The sequence below is a fragment of the Leptopilina boulardi genome, unplaced genomic scaffold, assembly GCF_019393585.1.
Source record: "Leptopilina boulardi isolate dan_hultmark-lab unplaced genomic scaffold, ZJU_Lbou_2.1 LbouV2_248, whole genome shotgun sequence".
NCBI lineage: Eukaryota > Metazoa > Arthropoda > Insecta > Hymenoptera > Figitidae > Leptopilina > Leptopilina boulardi.
Window position 1 is genome coordinate 1,118,210 of NW_026137805.1, and position 12,899 is coordinate 1,131,108.

Here is a 12,899-nt window from a genome sequence, read left to right on the forward strand (position 1 = left end):
ATTTATTTTTTTAGCCATAGCAAAAATTATAATTATGAATAATATTTATAAACTTTTATATTTCATTAATTGTTTATAATAGAAAACAATTTTTTGCTCTATTGCATTTAAAAGAATTTTATTTCCATCTCAAAATAAGATTTTTTTTTATTAATTTTATTGAAATTTCAAAATAAGTTTTTTTTATTAATTTCATTGAAATTTCAAAATAAGATTTTTTTTTATTAATTTTATTGGAATTTAATAATTGTATTGTTTAAATAACCTATTGTAAATTAAAAATGGAATTTCGTGAATATAAATAAAAATTTTAATAATTTATTGGAAATATTATAGCACATTCGGTTATGTTGCTCTGAGAGCGCCCTTACTCGGAGCAAGAGCAATTGGCAACTTTGCCACAGAGTGCTTTGCTTCAGAACGAAGCAATGTGTGACGTCATTAGCAGTGATCTGCCAACGATCTGCTCCATGGCAGAAAGGCAAATGACGTAATAAAATAAATTCTTTTTCAGAGCACTCTGCTTGCGAGCGACTGGAGTACTCCAAAGCAGATTTTTCAATATAGCGCGAAGTAAAATTTTTTTTAAAATTTTATTTTTTGAAAAAATTATTAGGAACTAAATAAAAAAGCGCATATAAAAAATTGTCAATGAAAAATAATAATTATTATTATTATGAAAGACGTAATAATTTTGATTTTTCGAGAATTTCGAGTTTTATTAAAAAAATTATTGACTATTTAATAATAATAATTAAATTTTTATGTTAATTTTATTGATTTAATTTAATTTATTTAAAATTAATACACAATAATAATTAATTAATTAGTTACTAATGTTAGTAATTAATAAAAAATTAATAACCTATTTACTTTTAGCTTATTCCAAAATGTTTCCTTTTTGACAGTAAAATAATTTCTTATAATATTAAAAAGATATAATTTAAAGAACTTTCCTTTTATCATAAAAGAAAATCCTCTTAAATATAAATATTAAAAGGAAAATTCGTTTACGATGAAAGGATTCGTTTAAAATTAAATAGATTGTCCTCTCAGTGTATATACATTTAAAAAAAAATTTTTTTCTCTTTTTCTGATAATAATAAAATTGAACAGCTTGAGTAATAAAAGTGAAAAATAAATTTTCAGAACATATGTAACCAAAGGTTGTAGAGAGTAGAAATAAGTCTGATTTGAGAAAAAATTTAGTGTTTATGGAGCTTTGAGTCTTTTAAATCGGTAAACAGGAAAAGGTTTTATTGGGAGGCCTGTTCTATCCCTTTTTGCAAAAAGTGAAAACTTTCTAAAAGTTCAAAAGCTAAAGTCAAAGTTTCTGCTTCAATTTCCATTTTTAAATTCAAAATATGACATGCGCAGTAAGATATTTAAAAAATTATTGCTGTCGCTCCGTCGAAAAAGATGGAGCAAGATTTCTTGCTCTAGATTGACTCCGGGGTGGATTTATGTTACAAACCGAATACGTTTTTTGCCCTGTCGTGGAGCAGGATTTGTATCTCGAATACGCAAAATGCTCTGTGACGTAGCGGAGCGTGTTACACGAACACGTGTTCTGCCTGCTCTCGGAGCAGTGTTGTCAAGTCGAATACGCTACACGATATGCTCCGGGGCAGAGTTGCCAACCCGAACACATGGTTCTGAGTTGGAGCACTCTTGGAGCAGTTTAGAGCACATAACCGAATGTGCTATTAATTTTGAAAATTAGCGCCAAATGATAAAAACGCAATCTACGTTACCATGCGAATAACATGTGCGCGTCTCCTAACCTAAAAATGTCAAATGAAAACAACTGTTCAGAAGCATCGTTGGATTTATATTTTTTTAAAAAAAGGTATGTAAATTCTGAAAATAAAATTAATACTATTTATAAATTATACATTTTTATTATTTACTATTTTTTAAATATTTTAATCTTCTAAATTGTTTATTCAATGTATTTCGTCTATGTTCAATCTTTCGCTTTCAATTCTTTGACACGTTTCTTATTTACTTTAAATAAATTTCTTTTCTGAAAATGATATTACTTTTCAACTAATGAATATATTACACATTAAATATAATTTTAATTAAACGCATTTAAAGTTATTTCCAATAATTATTAATTATAATAATGTGTTTTTGGTACTGGTTATTTGTTTATAAACAATAGGTCATTTAAATACAAAACAAATTTTCTGCGTATTTCTAAAAATTTATTTACTTCTAATCAGAGTTGCCACGTGTCAAAGAAAATCAGGAAAATTTTATGAAAAAGTAGTGAAAAAAATATCAAATTTCCAAAATTATTTAAAAATTTACAATTCAAATTTTTCCTTCTAAAAATTGTCTTAATTTTTGTCTAATTAAAAACCTCGGAGAAAAATGTTTTCATTCGAATCGTATAAAAAAAAAAAATTCAATTCTCACTGAAAATTAAGGAAAAATAAAATTTTTTCTAACAATCAAAAATTGAAAAATAATTTTTCTTTTTCAGAAAATGATGATCGGATGAAAAAAAAAGAAAAAAATAATTTTTTTTTTCTGAAAAAATGGCAAAATCAATAAAAATTCTTTCATCTGAAATAATAAATAATTTCAAAGATGCATTAAAACAAAATAATAAATCACTCATCAATGAATTAATAACAAAAGAAAATGTTCTAAAATCTGACAATAATGGTACAACATTACTTCATATTGTCGCTAAACAAGGTACATGTGAAATTGCTCAACAATTATTGGAATTTGGTGCAAATTTACAAGCACAAGATAATAATAAACAAATTCCAATTTATTTTGCCATTGAAAATTCACCAAAAATGATGAAATTACTTCTCAATAATGAAAAAATGGAAAATTTTCATTTACTTTATCGTGCATTATTATTTGGTAATGTGGAAATTGTTACTATTGTTATAAATGCACTTCCTAAAATTCATCAATTTAATAATGATGAAGAAAATTTATCAATTGAACAATTGATAAATAAACTATTACATCATAATATACATTTATCAAATATTGAATTTACATATCCAATTTTAATTTTTTTTGCTGCTAAAATTGCCAACATCTTTTTATTACAATTAATATTAAATAATTGTCGAATATTTTTACAAAAAACACATCTTAATTATAAAGCATGTTTGGCATTAGTAAAAATTGAAAAATATCCAAAAGAACAATACGAGAGGGAAATAAATTATCACGATTTACATGATAGAACAGCATTATTTTATGCAATTAATCAAGAAAATGTGAATGCAATAAATTTTCTTTTAAAAAATGGCCTTGATCCAAATAAATGTCAACGTTTTCCAAATAATAAATTTTATAAACCACTTCATTATACATCATTATTTGTTAAAAATGAAGAAATTAGTCAATTATTAATTCGTTATGGTGCCGATGTGAATGCAACATTTTTTTATAATACAAATCCAATTGAATTAATAACACAAACAATAAATGTAAATTATTTTAATTCAACGATATTAAAAAAATTCTTATCAAAAAGCATTGATATAAATACAAAAGATTTTAATGGCATGACATCAATATTAATTGCATCAAAAGCTGGAAATTTGGAATTAATAAAAATTTTAATTGAATTTAATGCCAATATTTATGTAGTTGACAATAATGGCGATTCAGTACTTCATCACGCTGCTATTGGTAATTCTTTTGAAATTCTTTATTTTCTTCTATCAAATGAAAAATTTTCATTTAATATTAAACAAAAAAATAAAAATGGTGAAACATTTTTATTTTTACTTTTAAAATCAAAAGAAATAATAACAAATGATGTAAATTTAGAAAAAATTAAATATTTCCTCAATTATGGCTCAAGTTTATTGACAAAAAATAATAATAATGAAAATATTTTAGAAATTATTGCAAAAAAAAATTATTCACAATTTGGTTATTTAAATTTATTAGAATTAGGTGAAATATCAATAAAACGTGATATTATGGCAAAAAATTCAATTAATATTTTACAACAATTCACCGATGGTTTAAAATTATTTATTTCTTATTTTCTCTTAAATAATAATGAATTTAGTAATTATTTGGAATATTATTTAATACGCGATAAAAATGAATTGGGTATGGATTTTTTAAATGGGGCAAAAATTGAAATTATCAAATTAAAAACAATAATAATATTAGATAATTATTCATATTATGATTTTTTAACAATTGATTTATTAAAATGTTGTCATATTGTTAAACAATTGAAATTAATGCAAAAATTATTTATCACTTATCAAAGGAAATGTGAATTTTTTTATTATGAATTATTTATTGCAAAACGATTTAGTGATATTAATAGTGTTATTAAATTTTTTCCTTCAATTATTAATTTTTTATTAAACTATAGCGATTATAAATTACCATTATTGATTGTTGAGAAAATTTTTAATTATCTCTCACCAAAAGATGTACGATTATTTGGCAAAATTTTAACTAAGAAATTATGAAAACTGTAAAAAAAATTTTTAGACAATTTATGTTTATATATAGAAACAATAAATATTTATATTATATAATTCAATTTGTATTTTTTATTTATTTTCAAACAAAATAAATATAATGATCAAAAAATAAAATAAATTTAGATATAAAAAGTAATGAAAAAAAAAAATTTTTTTCGAAAATAAATTTTTGGTTTTAAAATATGGGGGGGATAAAAATAATAGTTACGGTCCTGACTAGAATTTATCGCAGTTTAAATTTCTACCGAGACATCAGTAAATTTAATCAAATATTTTGTCGCGTTTCGTGGCAAAATCAGTGTTAATTAAATACTTCGATAGTTGTATAGAATTTTTCGGGATTATCACTAATAAATAACAGCTGTTTTTTTTTTTTCAAAAAAAGGAAAACGCAGAAAAATTGTTTTAACGAATCTCTTTTAATCGGAGTGTCATCATCTGTCATGTAATTTTTTAGTTTGCGATTTTTAATTTAAAAAAAACAAAATTACTAATTTAATTAATTTGCTAAGAGAAATACAAAAAGATTAAAAATGAAGACGAGATTTAATACTTATGATCTTGTGAGCATCATCACTGAATTACAACCGTGAGTATTTCTCCCCTATAATTTTTACTTGTTTATTTTTTCATATATTATTTATTTTATCAGACAATTTGCGTAAATATTGCAATTTTGTTGCAATTGTTGTTGTTAATTTTTGGCAATAAAACAATTTAAATGTTTCAATTTCGTGAAAAAAAGTATAAATTTTCAATTCGATAAAAATATTTTGAGGTTATGTTATTTCGAAATTGTTATTTAAAAACAAAAATAAATTATATCCGGATTAATTAAATGTTGTGTTATATTTTGTTTTAAATGAAAAATTTAAATATTTTCCTGGTATTTACAAATAGTATTAAATAATAATTATTTCAATAAAATAATAAATTTTATATATATATTTTTGACTTTCCTAAATAATTAAATTATTTTTTGTTTAAATTAAAAAAAATGAATAATTTTTTATTTACTGTTTATATAATTTACTAAATATTAAAATATTAAAGAAAAAAAAGAAACTAAATTATTAATTATATATATATACATAGATTAATTGGAATGCGAGTGAATCAAGTATACGACATTGATCATCGTACATATTTAATACGTTTGCAAAGAAATGAAGAAAAACGTGTTTTATTAATTGAATCGGGAAATCGATTTCACACAACAGCATTTGAATGGCCAAAAAATGTTGCCCCATCTGGATTTTCAATGAAGGTATTAAAAAAAATTTATTTCTATTTTAATTGAATTAATAATTAAATAATTAAAAAAATTTTTAATTTTTTTTTAATAATAAAATTTCGTTATAATTTAATTTAAGAAATAATTCTTAGAATAATTTTAATTTATTTTCATTTTTAATTATAGATGAGAAAACATTTGAAAAATAAACGATTAGAAAGTTTAAAGCAAATTGGCGCTGATCGAATAGTTGATTTTCAATTTGGAAGTGGCGAAGCTGCTTATCATATTATTTTAGAATTATACGATCGCGGTAATATTATTCTCACCGATTATGAGATGACAATTTTAAATGTTCTCAGACCTCACACTGAAGGCGATAAAATTAGGTAATTATTATTAATTATTTATTAATAATTGTAATAATAAAAAAATATTATTAATTAATAATTGTAATAATAATAATAAATATTTTAACAGATTTGCAGTACGAGAGAAATATCCATTAGATCGTGCACATAAGGAAACAATGCCAGAATTTGAAGAAATAAAAAAACGTCTCCAAAATGCAAAACAAGGAGAGCCATTGAAAAAAATATTAAATCTACTTCTTGAATTTGGTGCCTCATTAATTGATCATGTTCTATTGAAAGCTGGTTTTATAAATTGTAAAATTGGACAAAATTTTCATATTGAGAATGATTTACCAAAATTACATTCAGCACTCATGGAAGCTGAATTAATTCTCAATGATGGGAAAAAAATAATTTCCAAAGGTTATATAGTACAAAAAAAAGAGACAAAAATTACAGCCGATGGTAATGAGGAATTTATCTATGCAAATATTGAATTTCATCCATATTTATTTGAACAAATTAAAAATCAAACATGTAAAGAATTTGATACATTTGATAATGCTGTTGATGAATATTTTTCATCAATGGAGGGACAAAAATTGGAATTAAAAGTATTGCAACAAGAGCGTGATGCATTGAAAAAATTGGATAATGTAAGAAAAGATCATGATCAACGTTTAATTTCGTTGACAAAAACACAGGATGTTGATAAACAAAAGGCTGAATTAATTGCTAGGTATTTTTTTTCTATTTCGAATAAAATTTCCACAAAAATAGAAATTGTTTTTTTTTTGCAGAAATCAAGAATTGGTTGACGGTGCAATAGTTGCTGTGCAAAGTTTATTGGCACATCAATTTTCATGGCCGGATATTGAGGCATTGGTGAAAGAAGCACAGGATCGTGGTGATCCAATTGCTCAACATATTAAACAATTGAAATTACAGACAAATCATATTTCATTATTGTTAACGGATCCATATAATGAGGGCGATGATGATGATAATGAGGAAAATGAAAATAATGCCAGTGGATCAGAATTAAAATCAATGATTGTTGATATTAATTTGGCGCACAGTGCATTTGCAAATGCAACAAAATATTATGATTTAAAACGTACGGCAGCGAAGAAACAGCAAAAAACAATTGAATCACAAGGAAAGGCATTAAAATCGGCTGAGAGAAAAACAAAACAAACTTTAAAGGAAGTACAAACAATTCACAGTATCAATAAATTACGTAAAGTTTATTGGTTTGAGAAATTTTATTGGTTTATATCGTCGGAAAATTATTTGGGTAATATTTTTTTTAAATATTTTTATCTGTTTTGTAGATAAGGAATTCTAAATTATTTTTCTTTTCTAAATAGTAATTGGCGGAAGAGATCAACAGCAAAATGAATTAATTGTAAAACGTTATTTACGCGCTGGTGATGTTTATGTTCACGCTGATTTAACGGGAGCGAGTTCAGTGGTGATTAAAAATCCCAATGGTGCTCCAATTCCACCGAAAACTCTCGCTGAAGCCGGAACAATGGCAGTGACTTACAGGTAAAAAAAAAATAATTAATTTTATATAAAAATTATAATTATTTTATGACTAATAAAAAAACAAATTTCTACAGTATTGCTTGGGAAGCAAAAGTTGTTGCAGGCGCTTGGTGGGTAAATAATGATCAAGTATCAAAAACTGCGCCAACTGGTGAATATTTAACGACCGGTTCGTTTATGATTCGTGGGAAAAAAAATTATCTTCCACCGTGTCAATTGGTGATGGGTTTGGGTTTTATGTTCCGCCTCGAGGAAAGTTCAATAGAGCGGCACAAAGACGAAAGAAAAGTGAAATCAATTGACGATGAGAATGAGGAAACATTTGTTGAAACGGAAAAAGAAATTGAAATTGAAGAAGGAGACGACGAAGAAGGTTCAATTTTTTTTTTTTTTTAATTTTTTTTAATAATTCTGACTAAATTCTATTTTATTGCACTTTAGATAATTGCGAGCAGGAAAAATTGGATGCAATTCAAGAAGTGAATGAAGGAGAACAATGTCGAGAAGAAAAAAATGAAGAAGAAAGTAGCGATGATGAAAATTCTCTATTTCCGGATACGAAAATAAAAATCGATCTCTCAGGATCAAAGTAGGGGAGAAAATTTAATAATTTAATTTTGCTAATTAGAAGGAATTTTTATTTTCCTTTTTTTTTAGAATGCATCTAAGAGTCGACAACGCAAAACCGTTGACGAAACAACAAAACGAGGAAGTGATGATTGATGAGAAACCCCAAAGAATTGTGCAAAAGAAACAAAAAGGAAATTTTGAAAATAGACCCACGGAAAAATTGGAGAACGAAGAGGAAAAACCAAAGCCACAAGCATTGAAGAGGGGACAAAAGGGGAAATTGAAGAAAATTAAAGAGAAATACAAGGATCAAGATGAAGAAGACCGACGACTTTTAATGGCAGCTCTACAGGTAATTATTTTTTTTTCCAATTTAAAAAGAAATTCGAAATAATATTTGCAATTTTTAGTCGGCGGGCGCAGCGAAAGAGGATAAAAGAAAAAATCGTCAAAAAGATCCCTCGGGACCGAAGCAACAGAAGAAGAAAAATATCCCACCGAAAAGAAAACCAATTGAACAAAATTTGGAAATTGGCGAAAATATTGAGGAAGAAGATTTAGGACCGGCTCCTGAGATTGATATGTTGGATCAATTAACTGGAAAGCCAGTCGAAGAAGATGAACTTCTCTTTGCTGTTCCAATAATTGCGCCATACAATACTTTAACTAATTACAAGTAAGTTTTTTTTTTTTTTTAATTGATTGAAATTTCTTTTATTTTCTCTTCACGTTTTTCTTATTTTACAGATTTAAAGTGAAATTAACGCCTGGCACGGGAAAAAGAGGGAAAGCGGCAAAAACAGCAGTTGCCGTATTTTTAAAGGACAAAACAATAACATCACGTGAAAAAGATTTAATAAAATCCGTAAAAGACGAAACAATCGCAAGAAATATTCCCGGTAAAGTGAAAATTAGTGCTCCACAAATTCAGAAAGTGAAGAAATAATTTTTTTTTTCCCCAAATTTCAAATTATATTTTATAGAAATTTATTTATTACTTCTGATAAAAAAGGGTAATTTTGTAAATATTGCATCTATTTTCCTCTTGAAAAATAAAAAAAAAAATTAAAAACAAATTTTCTATTTACCTATCTTTAGTTTTCAAAAACTGAATTTTAATTAAAACAATTATTTTCGAATATTAAAAAATTGTTTTATTCGAAACTGTAAAAAAAAATTTATTAAAATTTTTTACATTACTGAAAATTTCACTATAAAGCAAAAAATTTATTCAAATTGTAGTTTCTAATAATTTTTTTTTCTCTCGGTTAAAAATTAATTTCGTGTGATTGGAAAATAATTTTTTTTTTATTTTTTCTTTATTATTATTAGTTACTTAAAAGTCATAAACATCGTGGAATGTGAAAAAATTCCTCTCATTTAAACGACCACATTTTTTTTTGAAGAGAAAAATATATAAGGAAAAAAATACTGATAAATTATTTGCAATGATCGAAACAAAGTTTTTCCGGAAAACTTTATGATTGTTTTTTCTTTTTTTTTTTTAATAAAATTTCTTTTATACTTTCCTTGAAAGAGCCTCTTCCTCGATTTTTCTCTATTAACATCATTATCATTAATCATCAAACATATCTTTTTCGGAGTCGAGACTTGAATTCTTTTTTGTTCTCGGTGTCGCTTTTCCTCGTGGTCTCGATCTCGTTCCAACACTGATAATCTAAAAACAAAAACAAATTAATTTTCAATTTTTTTTTAAATAAGTCGAAGAAAAATTGTATTTTAAAAAAAAAAATTTACCTCAGTATCTGAATCAGAATCCAATTGTTTTCGAGTCTTTTTCCTCTCTTTCACAATTCGTTTAGTAGACGATCCAGCATTTGTTTTTCCACTCGTTTTTTTCACTGGCGTCACACTCTTATCATCATCTTTGACAATTCGTTTTTTACGTTTTATTTGCACCTCATATTCAGCGCCTGGATCAAGATTAGCCAAAACTTTTTTCATCACATCATCGCCACTAATACATGAATTATTCATTATTTCCATTGAATCATTCAATGAATTTGCCTCAGAACTTAATCTCTTGAGTGCTGCAATTTTTCTCGGTATTGCCGATACACTCGCACCATTTGTAATTTTCTTTGGTAGACGCGTAACTTTTTTCTCAACAGGTATTTTCGTTGCCTTCGTCGTTTCTTTTGTTTCCTTCATTGTTGTTGCAACTTTTCCCAATATTTTACCGCCGTTAAACACTAATTTATCACCTGGCATTTTACCAAGTGTCTTTAAACCCTGTATTAATGTTTGTTTAAATTTTTCATAATCGGGCGTGTCATTGAATTTCATTTTTGACAATTGTCCAATAAATTGTGATATTGCCACGGGAATAATTGAATCGACAAAACATTGTTTCAAAAATTTACCCGTATCGTTGAAGGCCGCTTCTTTTTGCTTTTGTACTGTTGATGGATCGGTTAAATTTTTTTCCCAAGGCAATGCGCCACAAATCCATTGAATTAAATTGTAGGCGAGAATTTCCATATCACCACGCATTGTTGGCACTGAAATAATTTCGATTTTTAATTAAGGAATTTATGTTTTTAAAAAATTAATAGTTTTTTTTTTTTCTTTCTAAAAATTTAAATAAAAATAAAATTTACCTCCCATGTGAGCATCGCGACTCGTATATTCAATAGTTCCATTGTGCGCTTTTTTTGGATCTAATTTATAATCCGGTTTTGTTGTATAATGCGACGCCAAACCAAAATCAACGAGATAAACTTGATTCTCATTTTCACGATTGAGTAATAAATTTCCTCCCTTAATGTCAGCGTGAACGTAAGTTCGACTGTGAATATATTCTAAAGAGTCAATCTACAAAAAAAAAAGGAATTTAATAAACTAAAAATAATTAAAATTAAATAACTAAAAGTAAAAATAATTAAAATTCTCTGTACTAATTTAAAAAAAAAAGAAAATTTACAATTTGCAAGCCAATTTGATAAACTGTATGCTCGGGAAAAATTCGATTATTCTCCAAAAATAATTTCCATAAATCTGTACTGTAACGTTCCATAACGACAAAACGATATTTTGTATTGTGACATTCATGACTTCCAGAACCAAGAAATCGTGGCATTCCAATGAAGGAGAGTTTCTTTTTCTTCCTCCATGATTCGACTGAAAGAAAAATAAATTTTTTTTTTTTACACATAAACTTTTAAATTTCATTTTATTTAAAATATTTTTAATAAATTAATAAAGAAGTAAAATAATAAATTAAACAATTAAACAATTGTAATTCTAAAATAAATTCAAAAATAAATTCAATAAAAAGAAAAAAAAAAAATTGTAAAAAATTATACGCACTGTCATCTGATTTAGCATTTCTCATGTAAAAATGCATTTCCACGAATAATGGTCCATTTCCATGTGGTTCCTAAATATTTCAAAAATTATTATTTATTTATATAATCAAATATTTATTTAGAATTTTCGAAAATTTACATTAACTTTATTTTATAATTAATTAATACTAATTAATTTACCCAATTAGCAATAGTAAATTATTTAAATATTAAAAAAATTCTAGTGAATCGTAAATAATTTAATATTTTTTTAATTTAAAAATAAAAAATGGGTAAAAAAATTCTACTCACTATTTTAATGACATTTGGATAATCTTTTGGTGTTTTGCCTGGTAAATAAGGCGCAGCTGTAAAGATAAATAAATTAATAGAGAAATTAAATTTCAAAATAAAATAACTTCAAAATTTAATTTTTCGCAAAAAAATAGGAAATTAAAATTCTATTTGTCTTTAATAAATAATTACTGTAAATAATTACTATAAATAACTACTATGAATAATTACTATAAATAATTATACATTTTTTAAGTTATATTTAAAAAAAAAAAAATTATTTTCAATTTCATAAAAGGAAAAAAAAAATACAGCTGCATTAAAAATGACATTTTTAAAATACCTGAATAAATTTCACCAAAACCGCCAACTCCAATTGAACTGCTAATAATCCATTGTCTTTTCATTAAATCAGTTAAAATTTCACCTTTTGGAATTGGATCAGGCAATTTATATCCATTTGCTCCTTTTTTCTTCGGCGCCTTTTTTGCCGTTGCTTTTCCGGCCATTTCTTTTTTTTTGAGGTTAGAATCAAAAATTTACAATCTTGATGCACACAACAGTCAACAATTTTATGCACACACACACAAATAACTGAGCTCGTACAACACTTATGTAAAAACTTGTTACAGTTTATTTAAATAACCAACAAAGACAATTATTAGAATAAAATTACGTTTTTTTTTTCTCAATTTGTTTCTATTCTTTACAAACTTATGTACATGATCTATAATCTGAAACTTTTTTTTGACTTTTATAGAGCAGCCAATAGAATTCACGCGTTTTCGACAAGATTCAACGGGAACAATTTTTAAAAATAATAACGGTCGATTTTTTTTTTTTTTTTTTATTGATTTTAAATGGAGAAGAAAATATTAATTTAGAGTTGAAAAATCAAATTATAATATTCTTTATCAATTGTAATTTTTTTCCAATGGATTTCAAGGTTAAATTTATAATTTCATGATGGGGTGCTATATGTACGTCACTGTAGTTGTCATGGCAACGGATTTGATCCAAATTTGAAATTCCAGAGAATTTAGTTTTTTTATTAATTAATTATTATTTATTAATATTAAAAACTTAAGTTCTTGTA

The 12,899-nt window shown here is 25.4% G+C and overlaps 3 protein-coding genes across 3 annotated transcripts; 2 read left to right on the forward strand and 1 right to left on the reverse strand.

The window, feature by feature from the left end:
- Window positions 1-1,188: 1,188 nt before the first annotated feature.
- Window positions 1,189-4,798, forward strand: LOC127280651 (putative ankyrin repeat protein RF_0381). Its single transcript, XM_051303805.1, has 3 exons — window positions 1,189-1,849; window positions 2,492-4,439; window positions 4,793-4,798. The coding sequence occupies exons 2-3, from the start codon at window positions 2,547-2,549 to the stop codon at window positions 4,796-4,798; spliced, it is 1,899 nt and encodes a 632-aa protein (XP_051159762.1). The 5' UTR covers window positions 1,189-1,849; window positions 2,492-2,546.
- Window positions 4,712-9,277, forward strand: LOC127280496 (ribosome quality control complex subunit NEMF homolog). Its single transcript, XM_051303519.1, has 11 exons — window positions 4,712-5,082; window positions 5,589-5,760; window positions 5,914-6,116; window positions 6,208-6,819; window positions 6,881-7,377; window positions 7,451-7,631; window positions 7,706-8,004; window positions 8,073-8,220; window positions 8,289-8,553; window positions 8,612-8,877; window positions 8,949-9,277. The coding sequence occupies exons 1-11, from the start codon at window positions 5,027-5,029 to the stop codon at window positions 9,145-9,147; spliced, it is 2,898 nt and encodes a 965-aa protein (XP_051159476.1). The 5' UTR covers window positions 4,712-5,026; the 3' UTR covers window positions 9,148-9,277.
- A 224-nt stretch (window positions 9,278-9,501) lies between these two features.
- On the reverse strand, window positions 9,502-12,542 carry LOC127280508 (serine/threonine-protein kinase VRK1). Its single transcript, XM_051303540.1, has 7 exons — window positions 12,147-12,542; window positions 11,822-11,877; window positions 11,532-11,601; window positions 11,146-11,342; window positions 10,823-11,036; window positions 9,960-10,723; window positions 9,502-9,879 (listed from the first exon to the last, which is right to left on the reverse strand). The coding sequence occupies exons 1-7, from the start codon at window positions 12,310-12,312 to the stop codon at window positions 9,778-9,780; spliced, it is 1,569 nt and encodes a 522-aa protein (XP_051159497.1). The 5' UTR covers window positions 12,313-12,542; the 3' UTR covers window positions 9,502-9,777.
- Between the last annotated feature and the right edge of the window lie 357 nt (window positions 12,543-12,899).